This window comes from Convolutriloba macropyga, chromosome 1 (assembly GCF_964194025.1).
Source record: "Convolutriloba macropyga chromosome 1, txConMacr16.3, whole genome shotgun sequence".
In the NCBI taxonomy this organism is placed as follows: Eukaryota; Metazoa; Xenacoelomorpha; order Acoela; family Convolutidae; genus Convolutriloba; species Convolutriloba macropyga.
In genome coordinates, this window is record NC_134468.1 from 62,792,439 (window position 1) to 62,819,237 (window position 26,799).

General features: G+C 34.4%; 2 protein-coding genes across 6 annotated transcripts in view; one reads left to right on the forward strand and one right to left on the reverse strand.

The window, feature by feature from the left end:
* LOC142350440 (uncharacterized) overlaps positions 1-9,357 on the reverse strand; it is a 30,658-nt gene extending 21,301 nt beyond the window's left edge. For all 4 annotated transcript variants that reach the window (XR_012760882.1, XM_075402314.1, XM_075402308.1 and 1 more), the window contains exon 1: positions 8,824-9,357. The gene's annotated coding sequence lies outside the window, so the exon portion shown is untranslated. The remainder of the gene's footprint in view (positions 1-8,823) is intronic.
* Positions 1,766-26,799, forward strand: part of LOC142350423 (uncharacterized) — a 31,981-nt gene continuing 6,947 nt past the window's right edge. The window contains exons 1-4 of one of the 2 annotated variants that reach the window (XM_075402281.1): positions 1,766-1,817; positions 2,916-3,012; positions 6,491-6,645; positions 8,792-8,931. In XM_075402281.1, the coding sequence (XP_075258396.1) occupies positions 1,787-1,817; positions 2,916-3,012; positions 6,491-6,645; positions 8,792-8,931 (423 nt within the window). In that variant the 5' untranslated portion in view covers positions 1,766-1,786. Of the gene's footprint in view, positions 1,818-2,642; positions 2,849-2,915; positions 3,013-6,490; positions 6,646-8,791; positions 8,932-26,799 lie in introns of those variants that run through there. The other variant, XM_075402273.1, reaches the window with a different exon arrangement.

The window sequence follows — 26,799 nt, forward strand, 5'->3', positions numbered from 1 at the left end:
AGAATGTTTCGCAAGATATTAATTAGGTTTTGCAAATTTGTTGCATAGTATTTCTCACTATCTTACATTTGCCTTTTTGTTGTCAAATAAACAGAAACTCACGCTTAAGTATTTATAAACTCTCACGCTCGTAGTTTTTACGCTAAAAAGTCTTTACAATACAACAAAAATAGTCTTTTCTGTTACAAAGTTTGTTACGACAAAATCTCGAGTAGTCATTCGCTGCATCGCAAATTAAATGTTATGATTTCAATAAACAACTCAAAATTCAGTTTTTTTTATGCGTGGCTCACTTTCTTCATAGAAAAAAGCCTTTCACAATAAATTGTCAACTCAGAGCCGGGACATTTCTTAATTTTTCTTGCTCTTTTTTGGTGCATGTTGAAAACAAGACAACAAATTCAACTTTAATATGCGATAGTTTTATTTTAATTGACATTAAAACTTTTTGAGAGTGTGCCTGAAGTTTGAAAATAAAAAGATCATTGAGCTTATTCGATTGTTATCCATTTTTTAAGTTACTTTTCTGTTTCTGAATAACGTATTTTTCTCAGCTAATTTTTGTCTCTGACAAATATGCCTCGCCAAAGAAAAGGTTGTTTTAGAGCGTTCCAAATTGTGGGCATGCTACTATTTCTCCTGCAATTCAACCACTGAATTTTCTTAAAAGTATTAGATTTCTAATTTAAAATTGATAGAGACAGTTATGTGAGTACATGACCTCATTTTTCTGAGAAAAACTTACTTTTTATTTAGAATTTGATTGCTTCAAATTAAATAATTTAACTCTAATTAACCACTGTTTTCATTAGCCAAAATGCTGGCTCACTTTTGAAGTTTTTATCTTCTAGTTTACTCATAAGTAAAACACTTTAAAGAATAAAGGAGAAAATTAACCATAGTAAAGTGTTTCACTGGAATTTTCACTTAAAATAACGTAAACTGGGAATTTTCACTTCACCATTTTAAAAGGTAGAAAGAACTTGCAACTTATATTTTTGTAATCTTACTTTACACTTAAATGCTTGAAGTCGAAATTTGAGGGTTTAAAATTTTTAAGACGTTATTTTTCTTTATGAGTGAACAACTGAGTGAACTGTTTTGAGAAAAAACTGATTGAACTGTTTTTGAGTGAACTGTGAATTGATCTCATCTCACATTAGATAGATTTATCTCTTCAGATGTGACGCAATTATTGAAATAATTTTCAAGTTATTTTAATCAATTTTTATGGTTTTTATTTTTTATTTTATTGAACATCCAACGGCTATATTTCTTATATATATATATATATATATATATATATATATATATATATATATATATATACATATATGTATATATATATATATATATATATATATATATATGTATGTATTTATTATATATAATGTATAAATATATATATATATATATATATATATATATATATATATAGATATATAAATTTGTATATATAATTGTATGTACAAATATATATATATATATATATATATATATATATATATATATATATATATATTGATATCCCATATGATTTCCAATATAGTCCAATTATATCTTTTAATAAATTCTTTCTTGTAGCGACTGATTTTTCTTTAATATTGTTATTACGATTTTTAGATTGATAGCATCAGTTCTTCTTATACATAATGGCAACTCGTACAAAAAATTACAAAGATCTAGGAGTTGATTGTTTGTGACAGATTGCTAGTTATCACTAGTTTTATTGTCCTTTCTAATCATTTTTCCAAATTTAAGAGCCTCCTGTCTACTCCTAGATGAAATGCATTACTGCCTACAACCAATCAAAAAATGTTAGTAAACTGCTAGTTTTAATTTGAATATATTAATTGTTCGAAACAACAATTAATTTTTCTAATAATACTTTGTTTTATTGGTACAGGTTGAATATATGATGCCCGTGTCGAGGTTTGGCGGTGAATTTTCGTAAGAAATGCGGTAAAAAAAATAATTTTCACTGTTTATTTCTTACATCTCTTTGCGGTGAATTATTTTTTTCACCGCGTTCTCAGTATTCTTACAAAATATAATCATCCACTAACAGGTTCGAACCTCTATCCTCCTGCATGCCTTCAACTGCTTAGTCCACTGCGCCAACTCGAACTTACATCTTTGAAATTTCTTGTGAATTTAAATCAGATTGAGTAAAGTTTGGAAATTATATGCGGTGAATTTTTGTAAGAAATGCGGTGAATTTCGCGGTGAAATATTTTTTTTTCACCGCATTCACCGCTTTCACCGCATTTCTTACAAAAATTCACCGCATTCACCGCATTTCTTACAAAAGTTTGCCCCAAAACCTCGACCCGGGTGGTATAAATTTTCTAAGATGTTACAGACTTCTTTGCAAGACAAGCGGTAGAGTTTGACCAAGCCATAACATGACCATGCAACAAAAACTTTGATCAATAAATAAATAGTTCTTTGCTCTGGTTGCTATGAAATGTGGGCGAATCCAGCAGATATGGAATAAAGGAACTAGAAAGACTTGGCTCGAGTTGTGGTGCTGGTGCTTTTTTCACGAAACAAACAGATATCAAAAGAAGGAAGCGTTTTAATCCAAAAAATTTAGCATCTTCTTTGACCTTGTTGCTCTTCCTTGACTTGAATAAGAAAAGTATAGTCAAATGTATATGTTGATCTAGCAAACATGGATTTAATTTGACAACTTTTGTTATGCCAATAGCACAAGAATGCAGTGACTGTTCAGTTGATCCAAAACCATTAAATTTGCTCGAAGTAGAAACTAGAGAAAATCATTTAACTCACATTATTAATATGGGCTTAATAATGATCTACAAATTGTGCGTTATTATTTCATCTTGTAAGTCAAAACAAAAAAGGGAACCTTTCAAGTCTATCCAAATAAACCGGTGCCGTGTATTGTTTAGTTGGAATTGGAGCAAATACTGGAGGGAGATGGAATACATTGCACTTTATACTTGCAAACTCGTTCACCTACTGGGGGCAACAGTGCAGCAATTACAGGTTGTTTTCCAACAATTCTTCCAAAAAATTCTCGACGTCATCATCTTTTGGTATTTGTTGTAAAAAAAGACATGTACTGAGAATTATCCATATCCATATCAAATATGACATGAAGCTGAAAGAATTAAGCTCAAACATATCTTCAGGGAAGATTGTTAACTTGAACGCGCTCAGCGCAAATCAATCCATCAAATTTTTTTGATGTAATTTTAATTTGGCTCAAAAACAAGGAGGCTCGGTAATGTGCGTTTGCACAAAATGTTCTGACCAGGCTCAACCACGTTTTTATCTCAATTGTCCACCAAATGAGAAAGTGATAGAAAACTTTCAAAAATCACTTATTGTTAAAAAAAAATTGATTTATCCATTAAACAAAAAGCTTTACCTCCAACCCCTATACAAATGGGACAATAACTTATTAGAGGGCCGATGATAACTGTCATTAAGGCTCGTAAAAGATAAGAGAAACAACAAAATCAGATAAAAACAACAAAATTTACTTACGACCAAAACTCAATATCTATCTATTTTATCTAAAAAAAAACTCTAGCAAAAGGTCAATATAGCCTCAGATAAATAATTAAATTAAACGACTCGATTTTCACCTGAAACGACACGGAATTTGTCTTTATTGAGAATAATGAACAAGTAGGCAGAAAACAATTTATGAAAGCACCCTTTCCGAAAGCAATTAAATTTTAAGTCATGCAAGCAATTAGTCATCGAGTGAAACCAATCAATGGCTTCATTTAAACATACAAAAAAAACCATTGACACCTGTCCTTATCCAGCATTTTATACTACTGCAAAACAATCAAATGCGGACAAAATTAGAAAGAAAAACTATTACAATTTTGCGAGGAAACGGTGACGAAGCCTATAAAATGAAAAACTCTCCACCAAAATTTTGACTGCAGTCACGACTGCCTCATTCCAAAGCCATTAATGTGATTATGGCATTTGTCCATTGTCATTACTGTGCCATTAATGCAAGGATCGGACGAGGCAGCAAAAAAGAACCTCAAAAATGGTAAATTGTCAAAAAAAAAAATTATGACAGAAAAATATCAAAACTCGTAGTATCAACGCCAAAAAATCATCATTATAGGTACCAAAAACAGCATTTAATACCACATCATTATTAACTTAAAAAAGACTGCAACTTTTCTCTTTGATCGGAGTAAACTAAAAGATTGCAGCAATCAGATTGAAAGTGGCAAATCTCAAAACTGTAAGCCTTCAACTAAAAATGGTAGTTGGTTTTTTCTAACTGCTTTAATTTGTTTACGTTGGCAGCCACCTGTGCATGTAATTAGTAAGACTAAGTCAAAAGATTCTCATTAAAATAGAATGTAAACAGAAATCAATATTTCACGATCAATTTTTTTAGAGTGTGTTGAGGCCTACAAATCATATGCTTTTCGCTGATATTGTTATTTCTGTTCTTTGGCCTCCCTTTGCACAAACTAATCTGTCAATACTTGAGGTTTGCTTTGAAATCATTTTAGTCTCTAACTCACATGAAAAAGCAAAAAAGCAAAAAAACTCAAAAACTATATACTGCTCTCCATTAGAACCGGAAAATTTTTTGAACCATAAATTCCAGAACTGGACTAAAACTGATCTTGCTCAAGTTGCTTCTTCTTTGAAAGAATACAATGCCCCTTTTGTTTTTTAAGTACCTAATTTGACCACTAAGTCATTATATCAAAGATAAATGATGAGTTTTGGATTTTATCGAATGAAATTACCAAAAATGCCTTATGTATCAATTGAAAGTGTTAGATAGTTTCTTTAGCAGATTCATAGATACCGAATTAGACATTTGACAAATTGGACCTAGTCATAAGCCTACAATATAATTCTTGCAAATCTCAAGAATTGGTTAAAAAGTTAATGAGGTAATACTCACAAGGTAATTCTCAAAATTTTACATTGTTAAAAAACGTTAAAAGTAGTTGGAAGAAATTTCCCAATTTTTGTAATTAATTTGTTCCTTAAACTTCCATTAAAAAATTGAACAGACAATTTTCACTAAATTTTTTTTGGGAGTTGTCATCTTCAGGGAAGCATTGGTTTAAAAATCTCTCAAGATCATTTTATTGTCAAGTTTGCTATGGTTGATTTCATAATTGTTCAAAATCGAATTGATGTATACCACTATAAACTGTACTCATCGAGCAGTTTAAAAACTTTTATTGTTAAACTATGAGTTCTGCTAAGTAAGACTTGTGGGTTTCAATAAAGAAAACTAGATGAAGAGAGAGATAGATAGAGAGGAGAGAAAGAGAGAGAGAGAGAGAGAGAGAGAGGAGAGGGAATGAGAGAGAGAGAGAGAGAGAGGGAAAAAACTCAACTTTTACGTAGTTTGCACAAATTCTGAATTCCTACAAACTCTGCAAGAAATTTGAAACCTGAATGGTTGTATAAATGAGTGTTTCTTGTGTACATGAGGTTCTTGTATTTGGATAAATTTCTAGAACATCTATAGTAGCCAGTTTCAGTTTATGGTGCATTTGCTGACAAAACTTCGTGGAATTTTGGAAAAAATTTTATGTCTAGTTGATTAACGTACATGAAGATATTGCAGGGAGCGATGAAAAGACAAATATGAAAATATTATAGACAGAGAGAGACAAAAAATGTTTCCTTTATAGAAGATTGTAGTTCAATAATTCGTTCTCTGTCGGAGTACTCAGATGATTAGTTGCAGTGAGTTAACTGCAGAGTTGAACAAATAAAAGGTTGTGAAATATTAAAGCTTATAAAAATCCGCCACTAAAATTGTTACTGAGCGGAAGACCCTGTTGAAATTGTTGCTGGAAAATTTTGAAGAAATGGATTGGTTTTGATAAAAAATATTGGTTTGATATTTGAAATAAAATTGAGCCATTAATCAGAGTAATATGGAAAATATTTTCTAATTGTTTGGATTCTCAACCTGAGATTTTAAGCTAAGACTAGTAGTACTTGCTGCTGTTACTTGTACTAATTGCTCATTGAATTTATCTCAAAAGGAATTCTAAACTGTCATTAGAGCATCATTTTGGGGGACAAGCCAAATGCTTCCAAGAAGATGTCGAATCACGAAACAGATCCCTAGCCAGTGAATAGCTATAAGCCTTCTAAGGACTAAAACACAAACCATTTACAGTCTTCATCATTGTGAAGAAGGCTTGTGAAGTGTTCTAAATGAAGTCACTCTGATGTAATATCAGATAATATCGACGCACGGGTCTCTTATTCAGTATTGATTGAATGATTGATTGATGGAGCACAAAGTTTTTGAAAACGCATTTTTCTCAATTTTTAAAGTCCAGGAGTTTTTTTTTGTCTATCAGCGAATGCAATTTTTCTTCATTTCTGCTGACCTTTTCTGAGTTGCCCGTGAAAGTTTCCTTTATTCTTTACTCTTGTACAAATGCCTGCTTATTAGGACTAGGAAAGTCTCTCGATTCTAACATTGTTCTCATTTCAGTGACAATTATTGTCTGTCTGGCTATCAGAGTCGGGATGTCTACTATAATCGAAAACCACAAAGCAAAGATGGCTACTTCTTCGATACCCTCATACGACCAGTGCATCGAATGGTCAACTGGTTTTCTTTCTTCAATGGCACAGCAAATACCGGAAGTAAGCCACTCTCATAAACGGACTCCACGGATTTCAAAATATGTTATCAAAAAATTAAACAAATATTTGAAAACTTGATCAGTTTAACACCACTAATGCAAAAAAGAATAAATCAAATGAGCAGACTAGAAAAATTCCAAATTGAAATTTATGTCCTTCCATGTGTATGATCTAGCGATAATCAGAGCAAAGATTTTGCTACTGGCTGCCGATCAGGCACGCGGTATCGCATGATCATGGTTGGATACGCTTGATCATGAGTGAATGAGTAATATTTAACGAGGTCTGCAGCCTAAACCGTCCTTACATTATAATTATGACGAAGTCCTTACATATTAATTATGACGAAGTCCTTACATATTAATTATGATGATCTCAACAAAGTATCAGTTAGACATAAATTCAAGAAAGCATAATTTGTAAATAATTGTATATAAGGCCTGATAACGCTTGATCCGATTGGGGTTTATCCACTCTCTTTCTTTAAGTAATGCATTCTCGATATAATTCAATTGTTTGACTGCACATAATTGGTTCCGTAACTTACATGCTAATCAACAAATATCATCCCCGGTTTTACAACATTTTATCAGCATAATCATATGTTTCACGTTACAGTTTTTTTGGGATAAACAAATCATTTTACAAAAAGGCGAGATCTTTTCAGCATTTGCCCCCTTTCGTACCTACCCGTACCTAACTCCAAGTGCGTTTCAGTACAGAGCCAGTATAAATGCAATTCCTCATCATTACTGAATCATAGACTGATTCATGTCACTTTTTGACGGGTCAGACTTGCGTTCAGTCTGATTTTGCAATGGTCAGAATTGGGCTAAGTGCAAAAAATAAAGTTCCGTAAGTGGAACGAACACATGATCTCCAGCTTACTAGATACTTGTTCTCCTTTTTTTGCCACCATGACTGTTGATATTTCGTCATTTGCACCGTTAATATACGCTTGAAAGAAAAAAAATTTCAAGCAAAAAAGCGAGCAAGATATCGGTGTGGTTAGTAAAGAATCGCCCCCTTCTCTGCTATACTTTACCACAATATTACGTGGCCTATCGTTTAGATAGCCGAATATGAGTCAGAGCGCACTTGCGGACCGCTATTCACGGCCATGCCTCTCATGCGCTGTGGAATGTAATCCGGAAATCACGGTACGTTATCGCGGCGAAGCTCACCGATCCGCCAGTTGGAAATTCTTTTCGTTTTGATTTCGAATTGGGCTAACTTTGGTAGCATAACGTATCTGAATCTATTTAGTTTAACATAGTATAAACATACGTCGAAGGTTATAAGCCATCTATGATTGGTTAATAAATCGCTCGTTCAAATTGTTTGCAAAAGGGGGCAATTGTTGAGAAGATCCAAAGGCGGTAAATCTTCATGGTCGAGAGAAGTTAATCTCATCAGTATTAACAAGACCTCCTCATTAGGCATTGCAGATACAGAAGAGAATTTGCAAGATAACTTTTGTGGGTATACGATGATGGCTCTTGACAAAATTTCCAGGAAAGTCTCAATGTATAAATTTTGTGCAAAATATACCTAGCTTCTGCTATCTAACGATTATAAAACTGAAAAAGTATAGAACTTGCTCGTTGAAAACTCAACTAGAAAATTGAAACGTGGAAAAGGAGAAGTTTGATTTGAAGCAGTACTGCAAGGTTTACATTTTTGTTTAGTGTTAGAATAAAACATCAAAATAAGAAAAAAAACTTAGCTGCTGTTGGTGAAGTTACAGATGATAATGGCCTGAACTTAAACTCAGCCATTATGTAAATAACACTAATTTGGTGAGCTAATTTAGTGTTGAATCATTAGTTCATATAAATAAATTTGTGCAATAAATTACCTGTTGCCAATCCTAGCGCCCTGTAAATATCAATGACATGTTTTCAGGTTAGGAGAACAGGCGTCGGGTACAAACACTGACTAAAATTTGCTAGAAAAGGCAACGGTGAACTATTTCAAACCTCAGATGTAAATCAACCTATATAAGTTTATCTATATCTAGGATATAGAGTATACAAAACTTTTAATTCTAATTATTAATTTACAGAACCAGTTTTTGCTCTTGCTCGATATCACGACAATCTTGTTAGAATACTTACAAAAATGTAGAAAGTGTTTTAATTTTCAGGCACTTGTTGTGAACAGCAAGTTCTGACTTACCTGAGATGGGGTCAGAAATTTGGACTCTCTCCTCTAAGGTATTTCAAAAAGTCCACCGATTTCAGAGATCAGTCACAATATCCAAGCAGGACACTCAACCGGATAGACGTAAGTGCATCATAGACAATCAAATACAATCAAGTTACTTGTTTGGTAAAGTGCTAAGGTAGATGGAACACCCCAACTAACAATTAAAAAACTGCTCCTATAATTTGTCTTGGCGGAATTTCAATTCACCTCTCGCTTTGTGTTCTTGTTCACTGAATAATAATTATGAAGTTGTGTTCAAGTTTAAAAAAAGGATCTAGTGTGATAAGTGGATAACATCAATTTGACGTTTCGTGTGAAGCATACGCGCTTTTGAACGGTTTTTCAAATTGTTCAATGCTTAAATGTGGCAAATAGGGCACAACCAGTTATCGTTATTGCGCCACATTAATAGCTAGAAAAGACGATACCATTGTAAGTAATTGCGTCTATTAAGTGGCCAAGAAATTTTATGTGAGCTTCAAAAACTGTGCCGACCAGCTGGTTTGTCCGAGAAAAATAAAAATTTGCATTCAACTAACAAAACACTTAAAAATAAGACTATTGTACGATTGAAGTGTCTTTGTTTTGAAAAAAAAACCGCATATAGCAGGCAAAAATGACACATTGTTTTGAGATGTTCTATTTTTGTCTGATCGAAACAAACCAATATTATAAGTGTGCGTTTTCAAAACAACAAGAACTAATTTTAAGTATTGCTTAGGAAGCATTAAACTATTCTATTATCTCGGCCCGCTTCTTCTAACACTTTAGAGCGATTATTGGCAATAAAACTTGCAAGTTAGGTTTGGCAAGATCAAATATTAAGAATGACTGACAACAGATCACACAAAGATTTAATCTCTTTGAAGCAGTTGCTTCCACTCTTTTTATCCTTAGCAATAACATTTTTCGCATACATTGGCGTGGTATAATTTACGAGAACACTGTTTCAGTCAAAGACATTTTTGACAGATTCTATAGTCTCTAGTTCCAAGTAATGCACGTGTATTAAAGGAAATGCTGCACTCATTTACGCTTTAATTTTTTTTCTTAACTACCCAATTTTTGGGTTTGGAAAATTTCTTTCCCTCCGAATATTTTTAGCCAGCATAAGCTCATCGATATCTTTTATCAAGACATAAAAGATTGGTATTTTTAAGAAGCCCTTGAAAAACTGTAGACTACTTTAAAAATGGCTGATTTCTTTTAAAAAAATCGACTCAAAAAATTAAAAATGTTTTTTTTTCACTCATCAATTACAAACAAAATAAGTTACCGTTCTTCAATCACTTGGTGAAATTGTTTTTAAAAATGAGCAAAAACATTTCCTTTTTTCTTTTTTTATTTAGAAATCTCAAATCAAAAATTGAGTTTAAGTTTTCAATGATGCATATCTGAACACATGATCAGCAGGGCACTACAACATGTAATTTCAACTTTAATGATTAAAATACAGGAGTAGATTCAAAATTGTTGTTTAAATAGGCGTAGATGAAGTTCAAAATGACATAACTAAGTTAATTCTTCATGAATGAAAAATATTCGATACCTTCGTATTTGATTAAAATTGAAGTTTTTGAGCTCCTGGATAACAAAATAATAAAAATAGAATAATAAGTTCAAAGTTTTGAAAAATATCTATTTCATAAATATTATCGAGAAATGAACATTTTTTGGATGCCTAGGTTGGGAACATTCTCAAATGTTTTTAACCTAAGCATGCAATAATTGTTTGTTTTTTCGATAAAATTTAGTTCAATTTAATAAAACTTTCCAATAAACTTAAATGGAAACTTTTTTAGTTGAACTTTTTTCAATTTTTGACTTCTATTTAATTTTCTAATTTAATCGAATAAAGTGGATGGTGGTATTTGGCATCCGCAATAAGTTTCGTTCACAAGAAAAAGTGATCAATAGAGTTGCCTGATCTTAAAAGAAGCATATCCAGCTGGATTTGTCAAAAACTTTGAAAAAAAACGGCTACTTCTCTACTGTTTCCCTAAGTTATAGATTTCACTTCTAAAACATTTAAGAAATCAATAAATTAAAAAAACTTTTCGACCAAAAATTTTATAGAGAGACGATTTTAACCGTCTCTGGGACCTGAATTTTATGAGTTATAAAGTTTATGATGTTTCATTTTCATACATATGTTATTACACAAATCACTGTGATACTTGTTTTATATAGAGTTGCAGTTGTTAGAATTAAACCCCGAGAATGAAAATTATACAGCACATTTTTTACATAGTTGGTTAACTAGGACAAGTTTTTTAGCAACTTGTATAGACTTATGGCAAAAAAGTTTAACGCCAGTCATTAACATTGGCTGAACTAACCTGCAAAGTCGTATAAAAATGTCTTTATTCAAACCTGAAGAGTACAAAATAAATATGAAGTAAGAAATAAACGTTTTCTATTTATTGGGCTTTGTTGTTGCTTCTCGTGGACAACAGTGGCAATACTTTGTCTTATATTCTCTTATAGCATTATTGTTTTTTATGTTTAGAAAGCCATATGTTAGCCATGGACAAAAGTGACGGAATAGGCATGAAGTTTATTACCTATTTTGTTAGATAATGCAACCATTGTCAATAATTTTGAGCATTCAGTTAGCCTAAAACCTTCTTGTTCTTGCTTTTTGGTCTAATTGACACCTTGTTTTTTATTGTGGTTAGTAACCGTCGACACCAGTTATGGTGTTTACAAATGCGAGACATTGGAGAAGCTAGTGACAAGACGACCTGAGAAGTGAGAGGAAGTGGAGAAGCAGGCAACTGACGAAAGAGCAAGACGAAGGAGTGAGTATAAGGGGTGCCTTGAAGCCTTACCAGTAGCCTAGTAACTCGCCCGAAACGTTGCTGGTGAGGTGAATTGGTGCCTTTTTTGCTTTTTTTTAGCATAGGCTAGCTTAGTGATTTCCTAGACCACTCCGGATTAGCACCCCGAAGCTTGCACAGCTCCCCATAAGCTAGATCAACTCGATCTTTTTTGCACAGCTCCCCATAAAACTTTTATCAAAAATAGGATAAGTGTTTTTGCAACTTTCAATATAGAATAAAGGTTATTGCAACTTTTGACTTTTCAGAGCAATAAAAACTAAAATTGAATTGTTTAGATATATTCTGACCACCGGGACGCCGGTTAATACGAACAAAAGTTTTAACCCTCCCTAAATCCTCCCAAAAAAGTACCCCCTAGCCTAAAACATGAAAATTCATTTAGACCGCGACTCCGTACAGCCACAAACAAGCACCCCCTTCCGTCCCCCCTCAAACGACCCATATGATCCGACCCTTTCCGACGAGAGCATAGAATTGGGTCTAGAGATAGGTATGGACCCAAATCCACAAAATGAAAATGGTACCACTTTTTCTAAAACCCGAAAACGGGCCCCTGCCGCAGGCGAAAAAGCCAAAGCCGCTAGTAAACGCCCTAATGTAGAGCAACAAAAAGTAAACACTAATAACCAACGAAATGTTTACATTAATTTTGAGGGATGGAGACCTCGACTAGCTAATTTTGCCAACGCCATGATCAAACTTACTAACCAACGAGACCCGGGCAGTGTAAGAGAAATGCCAATCAGAAATGGCTTTTCCGTAAAACTCAAAAATAAAGAAGCATCGAAATTGCTTACATCACAGAACATCATACAAGAATTTCAAAAGTACAAAGTAAAAGTCAACTCTAACAACAACAAAAGCCGAGAAAAAGTAACTCCGTGCTTTGTAATCACAAAAGTTTCGCTAGATGTAAACCTATACACAATTAAAGAACAACTATATGAACAAGGATTCAAATCTGAAAAAATATTCAGGGTCAAAAGCAGCGTTACAAACCAAGAAACAAGATTAGTTAGAGTCCTTACTAAAAACGAAAACCAAGCAAAAAAGCAATCACAAATGGGGTTGTACTGTGTCTACAAAAATTCGAATGTGAACCATCAAAACAAAAACCAAAAGTAGTGCAATGCTTCAAATGTCAAGCACATGGTCACAGAGCAGCAAACTGTGATAACATGCAAAGATGCCCAAAATGTGGTGGACACCACCACGTTAAAGATTGCAACCAAAATGAACCTTGCTGCGAAAATTGCAATGAAAAGCACAGCGCTGCCTATAGAGGTTGCCAAAAGTATAAAGAAGCAAAACTAAAAGCACGCGCTGCGTCAAATGCAGAGGCCCTCAAAAACAAACCAGAGAGCAAGGACAAAGAAAGAGCGCAAAAAATATCAAGTGATGCTCAAAAACAAATCGAAAACAATCTCGAGAGCATGCTATCGAGTCACTTTACCAAACTAGAAAACAAAATTGAACAATTATCAAAAATTGCAAATGAGCGACTTAGAATCAACCTCCAGAGTCAAATCGATCAATTAAATATAAACCTACAAAATACAATAAAAATAAATGAGAGAACGAGAGAAAATATTAGGAAAACAATCATGTAGGACGTCACAAAAGTGTTATGTGAAATATTAAAAGACAACAAAATAACAGTAGATGAGGTGGAAATGAGTCACAAATTAAATAGACTCAGTGAGAACAGAACTAAAAACCAGAACAACCAGCAATAAGAGAAACAACAACCTGAAACAACTTCAAAATCAAAACCGTTCAAAACGAAAAACAAATTGATTGAAAAACAAAAATCACAAAAAAACACTTATAGTCACGCAACTAAACTGTCGCGGACTAAATAAAAACAAAATAGAAATATTAAATTTATTGGAAAAACCCAAGCTGACAGAGCTTGCCTGAACGAAACTATTTTAGGCAAGAGAAACCACCCAAAGCTAGAAGGATATACCCTAGCAGGAAACACTAAATCTATATCAAACATCGATTAAATTAGGAACTTAGAGAAACAAAAACATATAAATCAGAGAGTAAACTAACACAAGAATGTATTACAATAAAAGTACTTGGACTCTACGTAACAGACATTTATGTATCACCACATTTAGAAATAAGAACGGACCTAATCACAAAAATAGCAAACAACGAAGCCCACCTTATCACTGGTGATATTAATGTAAAACACCCAATGTTTGGAGCCAATGACCTAACCACTAACAGAACGGGAAAATTAATTGAACAATGGCTTGGTGAGGAAAATTAAATAATACTAATTAAGTATGATTGCACACACAAAGATGGTGGAACACTAGATGCACACCTAGCCAACCCTAAACTCACAAGCTTATTCGATAATTTTTATGTCTTCAACGAAAGTCCTAGTGATCACTACCCAACTGTTAACAACTATAAACTAATAAAAACAACGAACAATTACCGATGAATATTCAGAAAGCTGCAGATGCATTCGCTGAAAAAATAAAAACAACAATAAAAACAAACGAATCAAAAACACATAAGGGAAAAGACCACGAGAAAATTGTTTCACTGAAAATAAGAGAAACAAACTTTAAGGCAATCAAATTAAGTGAAGATGAATGGAAACACACAGAAGTAAAACCTTCAACTCTCAAAAATATAAGGAAATCGTAAAAATATTGCACCAGGACATGACGGAATAAGCTATCAAATGATAAAACAACTACCATCAGAATCATTAGAAAACCTAGCACAATTCAAACATCATTACAATTAGGACATGTACCAGCCCAATGGAAAATTTCAACCGTAATATTAATACCAAAATTAGGAAAAGATCACAAAACTTTAAAAGGATACAGACCGTTGTCACTAACATCTTGCCTTGGAAAACTGTGCGAGAGCATTGTAAAAGAACACTTGGTAAACCACTGTGAAAAACTAAACCTGTTCGGTGAACAGCAAAGTGCCTACAGATCTGGCAGATGCACAACAGATAATCTGCTAACGCTAACAGAAAAAGCAAAAACAAGCTTTAAATGGAAAGGTGCCACAGCTGCCGCATTATTAGATGTAGAACAATCTTTTGACTCGGTATGGCACAAAGGTATCTTATATAAACAAATAGAGATTAACACACCATGGTGGATTAAAAAATGGACTAGCAGCTTCCTAAGTAACAGAAAAATAAAAGTAAAATACAACCAAGAGATTTCCAAAAGTTTTACACCTGAATCAGGGGTCCCCCAAGGGAGCATAATAAGCCCAATCATGTTCAATATGTATGTAAGCAAAACCAAAATGTAAAGATACATCAGTTTCACAATATGCAGATGACATCGCAATATACTACACACATGAAAAACAAGAAATAGTCATTAAACAATTACAAATTGGAACTAAACACTTAGAAAAATGATGCGACAAATAGAAAATACTCCTCAACGCGGAAAAATCATATACACCACCTTCACTAGACAAATACTGAACACGAATTTATGACTAAGTTTAGGGTCAGAAGACATCAAGGTCAGCAAGGAATTAAAATTTCTTGGACTTGATCTGAATTATAAATTGACGTGGACAAAACATGTAAACAAAATAGTCGTAAAAGTGCAACAAAGAATCAACATGCTAAGACATCTAAAATAAAAAAAACATAAAATCCAATATTATCATGTACCTTTATAAAACAGTGTTAAGACCACTGTACATGTATGCAAATGCATCTTGGGCAAATATAACGAAAAGTGATCTCAACAAGATACAAAGAGAACAAAATAAAACCATAAGACTTGCATTTAACCTACCAATGTGGAAAAGTGTAGATGGACTACATCAAATAGGAAATTTAGAAATAGTAAGCAAAACAATCCAAAAATTCAGCGCGGAATACCTTGCAAGGGATATAAAACGAAACAAAGAAATTAAAAACATATCAGAAAAACATTCCTTAAATTGGAGCCAGATTAAAATGTTTCAAACTCCTTTGCAAAATATTCTATAAAGGAAAAAAGAAAGGAATAAAAAGTAAATGGCAGATAGTGAAAACCAAAAACTAACGCAAAACTGTAAAACAAAGGATAAAAACAAAATTAGGGCAAAATCCAAAGCAAAGATGGATGCGGATGTCTTGGGGTATGACTCGAGGCGTTATCTGAAGCCAATAAAAGGGAAAAAGAATAAAAGCAATCAAAACTAAGGCAAAATTCGAAACAAAGGGAGTGGATGCGCATGTCTTGAGGTATGACTCGAGGCGTTAGCTGAAGCCATTCAAAGTGAAAAAGAATAAAAACAAACAAAATTTGGACAATTTCAAAACAAAGGTGGATGCGGATGTCTTGGGGTATGACTCGAGGCGTTAGCTGAAGCGAATTGAAAGTGAAAAATAATAAAAACCAACAAACAAAATTTGTACAAAATTCAAAACAAAGGTGGATGCGGATGTCTTGGGTTATGACTCGAGGCGTTAGCTGAAGCCATTCAAAATGAAAAAGAATAAAAACAAACACAATTAGGACAAAATTCAAATCAAAGGTGGATGCGGATGTCTTGGGTTATGACTCGAGGCGTTAGCTGAAGCCATTCAAAACGAAAAAGAATAAAAACAAAACTAGGGCAAAATTCAAATCAAAGGTGGATGCAGATGTCTTGGGTTATGACTCGAGGCGTTAGCTGAAGCCATTCAAAGTGAAAAAGAATAAAAACAAACAAAATTTGGACAATTTCAAAACAAAGGTGGATGCGGATGTCTTGGGGTATGACTCGAGGCGTTAGCTGAAGCGAATTGAAAGTGAAAAATAATAAAAACAAACAAAATTTGTACAAAATTCAAAACAAAGGTGGATGCGGATGTCTTGGGTTATGACTCGAGGCGTTAGCTGAAGCCATTCAAAATGAAAAAGAATAAAAACAAACACAATTAGGACAAAATTCAAATCAAAGGTGGATGCGGATGTCTTGGGTAATGACTCGAGGCGTTAGCTGAAGCCATTCAAAGTGAAAAAGAATAAAAACAAACAAAATTTGGACAATTTCAAAACAAAGGTGGATGCGGATGTCTTGGGTTATGACTCGAGGCGTTAGCTGAAGCAAATTGAAAGTGAAAAATAATAAAAACAAACAAAATTTGTACAAAATTCAAAACAAAGGTGGATGCGGATGTCTTGGGTTATGACTCGAGGCGTTAGCTGAAGCCATTCAAAGTGAAAAAGAATAAAAACAAACAAAATTTGGACAATTTCAAAACAAAGGTGGATGCGGATGTCTTGGGGTATGACTCGAGGCGTTAGCTGAAGCAAATTGAAAGTGAAAAACAATAAAAACAAACAAAATTTGTACAAAATTCAAAACAAAGGTGGATGCGGATGTCTTGGGGTATGACTCGAGGCGTTAGCTGAAGCAAATTGAAAGTGAAAAATAATAAAAACAAACAAAATTTGTACAAAATTCAAAACAAAGGTGGATGCGGATGTCTTGGGTTATGACTCGAGGCGTTAGCTGAAGCCATTCAAAGTGAAAAAGAATAAAAACAAACAAAATTTGGACAATTTCAAAACAAAGGTGGATGCGGATGTCTTGGGGTATGACTCGAGGCGTTAGCTGAAGCAAATTGAAAGTGAAAAATAATAAAAACAAACAAAATTTGTACAAAATTCAAAACAAAGGTGGATGCGGATGTCTTGGGTTATGACTCGAGGCGTTAGCTGAAGCCATTCAAAGTGAAAAAGAATAAAAACAAACAAAATTTGGACAATTTCAAAACAAAGGTGGATGCGGATGTCTTGGGTTATGACTCGAGGCGTTAGCTGAAGCCATTCAAAGTGAAAAAGAATAAAAACAAACAAAATTTGGACAATTTCAAAACAAAGGTGGATGCGGATGTCTTGGGGTATGACTCGAGGCGTTAGCTGAAGCAAATTGAAAGTGAAAAAGAATAAAAACAAACAAAATTTGGACAATTTCAAAACAAAGGTGGATGCGGATGTCTTGGGGTATGACTCGAGGCGTTAGCTGAAGCAAATTGAAAGTGAAAAATAATAAAAACAAACAAAATTTGTACAAAATTCAAAACAAAGGTGGATGCGGATGTCTTGGGTTATGACTCGAGGCGTTAGCTGAAGCCATTCAAAGTGAAAAAGAATAAAAACAAACAAAATTTGGACAATTTCAAAACAAAGGTGGATGCGGATGTCTTGGGGTATGACTCGAGGCGTTAGCTGAAGCGAATTGAAAGTGAAAAATAATAAAAACAAACTAAATTTGTACAAAATTCAAAACAAAGGTGGATGCGGATGTCTTGGGTTATGACTCGAGGCGTTAGCTGAAGCCATTCAAAATGAAAAAGAATAAAAACAAACACAATTAGGACAAAATTCAAATCAAAGGTGGATGCGGATGTCTTGGGTAATGACTCGAGGCGTTAGCTGAAGCCATTCAAAGTGAAAAAGAATAAAAACAAACAAAATTTGGACAATTTCAAAACAAAGGTGGATGCGGATGTCTTGGGGTATGACTCGAGGCGTTAGCTGAAGCAAATTGAAAGTGAAAAATAATAAAAACAAACAAAATTTGTACAAAATTCAAAACAAAGGTGGATGCGGATGTCTTGGGTTATGACTCGAGGCGTTAGCTGAAGCCATTCAAAGTGAAAAAGAATAAAAACAAACAAAATTTGGACAATTTCAAAACAAAGGTGGATGCGGATGTCTTGGGGTATGACTCGAGGCGTTAGCTGAAGCAAATTGAAAGTGAAAAATAATAAAAACAAACAAAATTTGTACAAAATTCAAAACAAAGGTGGATGCGGATGTCTTGGGTTATGACTCGAGGCGTTAGCTGAAGCCATTCAAAGTGAAAAAGAATAAAAACAAACAAAATTTGGACAATTTCAAAACAAAGGTGGATGCGGATGTCTTGGGGTATGACTCGAGGCGTTAGCTGAAGCAAATTGAAAGTGAAAAATAATAAAAACAAACAAAATTTGTACAAAATTCAAAACAAAGGTGGATGCGGATGTCTTGGGTTATGACTCGAGGCGTTAGCTGAAGCCATTCAAAGTGAAAAAGAATAAAAACAAACAAAATTTGGACAATTTCAAAACAAAGGTGGATGCGGATGTCTTGGGGTATGACTCGAGGCGTTAGCTGAAGCGAATTGAAAGTGAAAAATAATAAAAACAAACAAAATTTGTACAAAATTCAAAACAAAGGTGGATGCGGATGTCTTGGGTTATGACTCGAGGCGTTAGCTGAAGCCATTCAAAATGAAAAAGAATAAAAACAAACACAATTAGGACAAAATTCAAATCAAAGGTGGATGCGGATGTCTTGGGTAATGACTCGAGGCGTTAGCTGAAGCCATTCAAAACGAAAAAGAATAAAAACAAACACAATTAGGACAAAATTCAAATCAAAGTTGGATGCGGATGTCTTGGGTAATGACTCGAGGCGTTAGCTGAAGCCATTCAAAGTGAAAAAGAATAAAAACAAACAAAATTTGGACAATTTCAAAACAAAGGTGGATGCGGATGTCTTGGGGTATGACTCGAGGCGTTAGCTGAAGCAAATTGAAAGTGAAAAATAATAAAAACAAACAAAATTTGTACAAAATTCAAAACAAAGGTGGATGCGGATGTCTTGGGTTATGACTCGAGGCGTTAGCTGAAGCCATTCAAAGTGAAAAAGAATAAAAACAAACAAAATTTGGACAATTTCAAAACAAAGGTGGATGCGGATGTCTTGGGGTATGACTCGAGGCGTTAGCTGAAGCAAATTGAAAGTGAAAAATAATAAAAACAAACAAAATTTGTACAAAATTCAAAACAAAGGTGGATGCGGATGTCTTGGGTTATGACTCGAGGCGTTAGTTGAAGCCATTCAAAGTGAAAAAGAATAAAAACAAACAAAATTTGGACAATTTCAAAACAAAGGTGGATGCGGATGTCTTGGGGTATGACTCGAGGCGTTAGCTGAAGCAAATTGAAAGTGAAAAATAATAAAAACAAACAAAATTTGTACAAAATTCAAAACAAAGCTGGATGCGGATGTCTTGGGTTATGACTCGAGGCGTTAGCTGAAGCCATTCAAAGTGAAAAAGAATAAAAACAAACAAAATTTGGACAATTTCAAAACAAAGGTGGATGCGGATGTCTTGGGGTATGACTCGAGGCGTTAGCTGAAGCGAATTGAAAGTGAAAAATAATAAAAACAAACAAAATTTGTACAAAATTCAAAACAAAGGTGGATGCGGATGTCTTGGGTTATGACTCGAGGCGTTAGCTGAAGCCATTCAAAGTGAAAAAGAATAAAAACAAACAAAATTTGGACAATTTCAAAACAAAGGTGGATGCGGATGTCTTGGGGTATGACTCGAGGCGTTAGCTGAAGCAAATTGAAAGTGAAAAATAATAAAAACAAACAAAATTTGTACAAAATTCAAAACAAAGGTGGATGCGGATGTCTTGGGTTATGACTCGAGGCGTTAGCTGAAGCCATTCAAAGTGAAAAAGAATAAAAACAAACAAAATTTGGACAATTTCAAAACAAAGGTGGATGCGGATGTCTTGGGGTATGACTCGAGGCGTTAGCTGAAGCAAATTGAAAGTGAAAAATAATAAAAACAAACAAAATTTGTACAAAATTCAAAACAAAGGTGGATGCGGATGTCTTGGGTTATGACTCGAGGCGTTAGCTGAAGCCATTCAAAGTGAAAAAGAATAAAAACAAACAAAATTTGGACAATTTCAAAACAAAGGTGGATGCGGATGTCTTGGGGTATGACTCGAGGCGTTAGCTGAAGCAAATTGAAAGTGAAAAATAATAAAAACAAACAAAATTTGTACAAAATTCAAAACAAAGGTGGATGCGGATGTCTTGGGTTATGACTCGAGGCGTTAGCTGAAGCCATTCAAAGTGAAAAAGAATAAAAACAAACAAAATTTGGACAATTTCAAAACAAAGGTGGATGCGGATGTCTTGGGGTATGACTCGAGGCGTTAGCTGAAGCAAATTGAAAGTGAAAAATAATAAAAACAAACAAAATTTGTACAAAATTCAAAACAAAGGTGGATGCGGATGTCTTGGGTTATGACTCGAGGCGTTAGCTGAAGCCATTCAAAGTGAAAAAGAATAAAAACAAACAAAATTTGGACAATTTCAAAACAAAGGTGGATGCGGATGTCTTGGGGTATGACTCGAGGCGTTAGCTGAAGCAAATTGAAAGTGAAAAATAATAAAAACAAACAAAATTTGTACAAAATTCAAAACAAAGCTGGATGCGGATGTCTTGGGTTATGACTCGAGGCGTTAGCTGAAGCCATTCAAAGTGAAAAAGAATAAAAACAAACAAAATTTGGACAATTTCAAAACAAAGGTGGATGCGGATGTCTTGGGGTATGACTCGAGGCGTTAGCTGAAGCGAATTGAAAGTGAAAAATAATAAAAACAAACAAAATTTGTACAAAATTCAAAACAAAGGTGGATGCGGATGTCTTGGGTTATGACTCGAGGCGTTAGCTGAAGCCATTCAAAATGAAAAAGAATAAAAACAAACACAATTAGGACAAAATTCAAATCAAAGGTGGATGCGGATGTCTTGGGTAATGACTCGAGGCGTTAGCTGAAGCCATTCAAAATGAAAAAGAATAAAAACAAACACAATTAGGACAAAATTCAAATCAAAGGTGGATGCGGATGTCTTGGGTAATGACTCGAGGCGTTAGCTGAAGCCATTCAAAGTGAAAAAGAATAAAAACAAACAAAATTTGGACAATTTCAAAACAAAGGTGGATGCGGATGTCTTGGGGTATGACTCGAGGCGTTAGCTGAAGCAAATTGAAAGTGAAAAATAATAAAAACAAACAAAATTTGTACAAAATTCAAAACAAAGGTGGATGCGGATGTCTTGGGTTATGACTCGAGGCGTTAGCTGAAGCCATTCAAAGTGAAAAAGAATAAAAACAAACAAAATTTGGACAATTTCAAAACAAAGGTGGATGCGGACGTCTTGGGTTATGACTCGAGGCGTTAGCTGAAGCCGTTCAAAATGAAAAAGAATAAAAACAAACACAATTAGGACAAAATTCAAATCAAAGGTGGATGCGGATGTCTTGGGTAATGACTCGAGGCGTTAGCTGAAGCCATTCAAAATGAAAAAGAATAAAAACAAACACAATTAGGACAAAATTCAAATCAAAGGTGGATGCGGATGTCTTGGGTAATGACTCGAGGCGTTAGCTGAAGCCATTCAAAGTGAAAAAGAATAAAAACAAACAAAATTTGGACAATTTCAAAACAAAGGTGGATGCGGATGTCTTGGGGTATGACTCGAGGCGTTAGCTGAAGCAAATTGAAAGTGAAAAATAATAAAAACAAACAAAATTTGTACAAAATTCAAAACAAAGGTGGATGCGGATGTCTTGGGTTATGACTCGAGGCGTTAGCTGAAGCCATACAAAGTGAAAAAGAATAAAAACAAACAAAATTTGGACAATTTCAAAACAAAGGTGGATGCGGATGTCTTGGGGTATGACTCGAGGCGTTAGCTGAAGCAAATTGAAAGTGAAAAATAATAAAAACAAACAAAATTTGTACAAAATTCAAAACAAAGGTGGATGCGGATGTCTTGGGTTATGACTCGAGGCGTTAGCTGAAGCCATTCAAAGTGAAAAAGAATAAAAACAAACAAAATTTGGACAATTTCAAAACAAAGGTGGATGCGGATGTCTTGGGGTATGACGCGAGGCGTTAGCTGAAGCAAATTGAAAGTGAAAAATAATAAAAACAAACAAAATTTGTACAAAATTCAAAACAAAGGTGGATGCGGATTTCTTGGGTTATGACTCGAGGCGTTAGCTGAAGCCATTCAAAGTGAAAAAGAATAAAAACAAACAAAATTTGGACAATTTCAAAACAAAGGTGGATGCGGATGTCTTGGGGTATGACTCGAGGCGTTAGCTGAAGCGAATTGAAAGTGAAAAATAATAAAAACAAACAAAATTTGTACAAAATTCAAAACAAAGGTGGATGCGGATGTCTTGGGTTATGACTCGAGGCGTTAGCTGAAGCCATTCAAAATGAAAAAGAATAAAAACAAACACAATTAGGACAAAATTCAAATCAAAGGTGGATGCGGATGTCTTGGGTAATGACTCGAGGCGTTAGCTGAAGCCATTCAAAATGAAAAAGAATAAAAACAAACACAATTAGGACAAAATTCAAATCAAAGGTGGATGCGGATGTCTTGGGTAATGACTCGAGGCGTTAGCTGAAGCCATTCAAAATGAAAAAGAATAAAAACAAACACAATTAGGACAAAATTCAAATCAAAGGTGGATGCGGATGTCTTGGGTAATGACTCGAGGCGTTAGCTGAAGCCATTCAAAGTGAAAAAGAATAAAAACAAACAAAATTTGGACAATTTCAAAACAAAGGTGGATGCGGATGTCTTGGGGTATGACTCGAGGCGTTAGCTGAAGCAAATTGAAAGTGAAAAATAATAAAAACAAACAAAATTTGTACAAAATTCAAAACAAAGGTGGATGCGGATGTCTTGGGTTATGACTCGAGGCGTTAGCTGAAGCCATTCAAAGTGAAAAAGAATAAAAACAAACAAAATTTGGACAATTTCAAAACAAAGGTGGATGCGGATGTCTTGGGTTATGACTCGAGGCGTTAGCTGAAGCCATTCAAAGTGAAAAAGAATAAAAACAAACAAAATTTGGACAATTTCAAAACAAAGGTGGATGCGGATGTCTTGGGGTATGACTCGAGGCGTTAGCTGAAGCGAATTGAAAGTGAAAAATAATAAAAACAAACAAAATTTGTACAAAATTCAAAACAAAGGTGGATGCGGATGTCTTGGGATATGACTCGAGGCGTTAGCTGAAGCCATTCAAAATGAAAAAGAATAAAAACAAACACAATTAGGACAAAATTCAAATCAAAGGTGGATGCGGATGTCTTGGGTAATGACTCGAGGCGTTAGCTGAAGCCATTCAAAGTGAAAAAGAATAAAAACAAACAAAATTTGGACAATTTCAAAACAAAGGTGGATGCGGATGTCTTGGGGTATGACTCGAGGCGTTAGCTGAAGCAAATTGAAAGTGAAAAATAATAAAAACAAACAAAATTTGTACAAAATTCAAAACAAAGGTGGATGCGGATGTCTTGGGTTATGACTCGAGGCGTTAGCTGAAGCCATTCAAAGTGAAAAAGAATAAAAACAAACAAAATTTGGACAATTTCAAAACAAAGGTGGATGCGGATGTCTTGGGGTATGACTCGAGGCGTTAGCTGAAGCAAATTGAAAGTGAAAAATAATAAAAACAAACAAAATTTGTACAAAATTCAAAACAAAGGTGGATGCGGATGTCTTGGGTTATGACTCGAGGCGTTAGCTGAAGCCATTCAAAGTGAAAAAGAATAAAAACAAACAAAATTTGGACAATTTCAAAACAAAGGTGGATGCGGATGTCTTGGGGTATGACTCGAGGCGTTAGCTGAAGCAAATTGAAAGTGAAAAATAATAAAAACAAACAAAATTTGTACAAAATTCAAAACAAAGGTGGATGCGGATGTCTTGGGTTATGACTCGAGGCGTTAGCTGAAGCCATTCAAAGTGAAAAAGAATAAAAACAAACAAAATTTGGACAATTTCAAAACAAAGGTGGATGCGGATGTCTTGGGGTATGACTCGAGGCGTTAGCTGAAGCAAATTGAAAGTGAAAAATAATAAAAACAAACAAAATTTGTACAAAATTCAAAACAAAGGTGGATGCGGATGTCTTGGGTTATGACTCGAGGCGTTAGCTGAAGCCATTCAAAGTGAAAAAGAATAAAAACAAACAAAATTTGGACAATTTCAAAACAAAGGTGGATGCGGATGTCTTGGGTTATGACTCGAGGCGTTAGCTGAAGCCATTCAAAGTGAAAAAGAATAAAAACAAACAAAATTTGGACAATTTCAAAACAAAGGTGGATGCGGATGTCTTGGGGTATGACTCGAGGCGTTAGCTGAAGCAAATTGAAAGTGAAAAATAATAAAAACAAACAAAATTTGTACAAAATTCAAAACAAAGGTGGATGCGGATGTCTTGGGTTATGACTCGAGGCGTTAGCTGAAGCCATTCAAAGTGAAAAAGAATAAAAACAAACAAAATTTGGACAATTTCAAAACAAAGGTGGATGCGGATGTCTTGGGTTATGACTCGAGGCGTTAGCTGAAGCCATTCAAAGTGAAAAAGAATAAAAACAAACAAAATTTGGACAATTTCAAAACAAAGGTGGATGCGGATGTCTTGGGTTATGACTCGAGGCGTTAGCTGAAGCCATTCAAAGTGAAAAAGAATAAAAACAAACAAAATTTGGACAATTTCAAAACAAAGGTGGATGCGGATGTCTTGGGTTATGACTCGAGGCGTTAGCTGAAGCCATTCAAAGTGAAAAAGAATAAAAACAAACAAAATTTGGACAATTTCAAAACAAAGGTGGATGCGGATGTCTTGGGGTATGACTCGAGGCGTTAGCTGAAGCAAATTGAAAGTGAAAAATAATAAAAACAAACAAAATTTGTACAAAATTCAAAACAAAGGTGGATGCGGATGTCTTGGGTTATGACTCGAGGCGTTAGCTGAAGCCATTCAAAGTGAAAAAGAATAAAAACAAACAAAATTTGGACAATTTCAAAACAAAGGTGGATGCGGATGTCTTGGGTTATGACTCGAGGCGTTAGCTGAAGCCATTCAAAGTGAAAAAGAATAAAAACAAACAAAATTTGGACAATTTCAAAACAAAGGTGGATGCGGATGTCTTGGGGTATGACTCGAGGCGTTAGCTGAAGCAAATTGAAAGTGAAAAATAATAAAAACAAACAAAATTTGTACAAAATTCAAAACAAAGGTGGATGCGGATGTCTTGGGTTATGACTCGAGGCGTTAGCTGAAGCCATTCAAAGTGAAAAAGAATAAAAACAAACAAAATTTGGACAATTTCAAAACAAAGGTGGATGCGGATGTCTTGGGGTATGACTCGAGGCGTTAGCTGAAGCAAATTGAAAGTGAAAAATAATAAAAACAAACAAAATTTGTACAAAATTCAAAACAAAGGTGGATGCGGATGTCTTGGGTTATGACTCGAGGCGTTAGCTGAAGCCATTCAAAGTGAAAAAGAATAAAAACAAACAAAATTTGGACAATTTCAAAACAAAGGTGGATGCGGATGTCTTGGGTTATGACTCGAGGCGTTAGCTGAAGCCATTCAAAGTGAAAAAGAATAAAAACAAACAAAATTTGGACAATTTCAAAACAAAGGTGGATGCGGATGTCTTGGGGTATGACTCGAGGCGTTAGCTGAAGCGAATTGAAAGTGAAAAATAATAAAAACAAACAAAATTTGTACAAAATTCAAAACAAAGGTGGATGCGGATGTCTTGGGTTATGACTCGAGGCGTTAGCTGAAGCCAATCAAAATGAAAAAGAATAAAAACAAACACAATTAGGACAAAATTCAAATCAAAGGTGGATGCGGATGTCTTGGGTAATGACTCGAGGCGTTAGCTGAAGCCATTCAAAGTGAAAAAGAATAAAAACAAACAAAATTTGGACAATTTCAAAACAAAGGTGGATGCGGATGTCTTGGGGTATGACTCGAGGCGTTAGCTGAAGCAAATTGAAAGTGAAAAATAATAAAAACAAACAAAATTTGTACAAAATTCAAAACAAAGGTGGATGCGGATGTCTTGGGTTATGACTCGAGGCGTTAGCTGAAGCCATTCAAAGTGAAAAAGAATAAAAACAAACAAAATTTGGACAATTTCAAAACAAAGGTGGATGCGGATGTCTTGGGGTATGACTCGAGGCGTTAGCTGAAGCGAATTGAAAGTGAAAAATAATAAAAACAAACAAAATTTGTACAAAATTCAAAACAAAGGTGGATGCGGATGTCTTGGGTTATGACTCGAGGCGTTAGCTGAAGCCATTCAAAATGAAAAAGAATAAAAACAAACACAATTAGGACAAAATTCAAATCAAAGGTGGATGCGGATGTCTTGGGTAATGACTCGAGGCGTTAGCTGAAGCCATTCAAAGTGAAAAAGAATAAAAACAAAC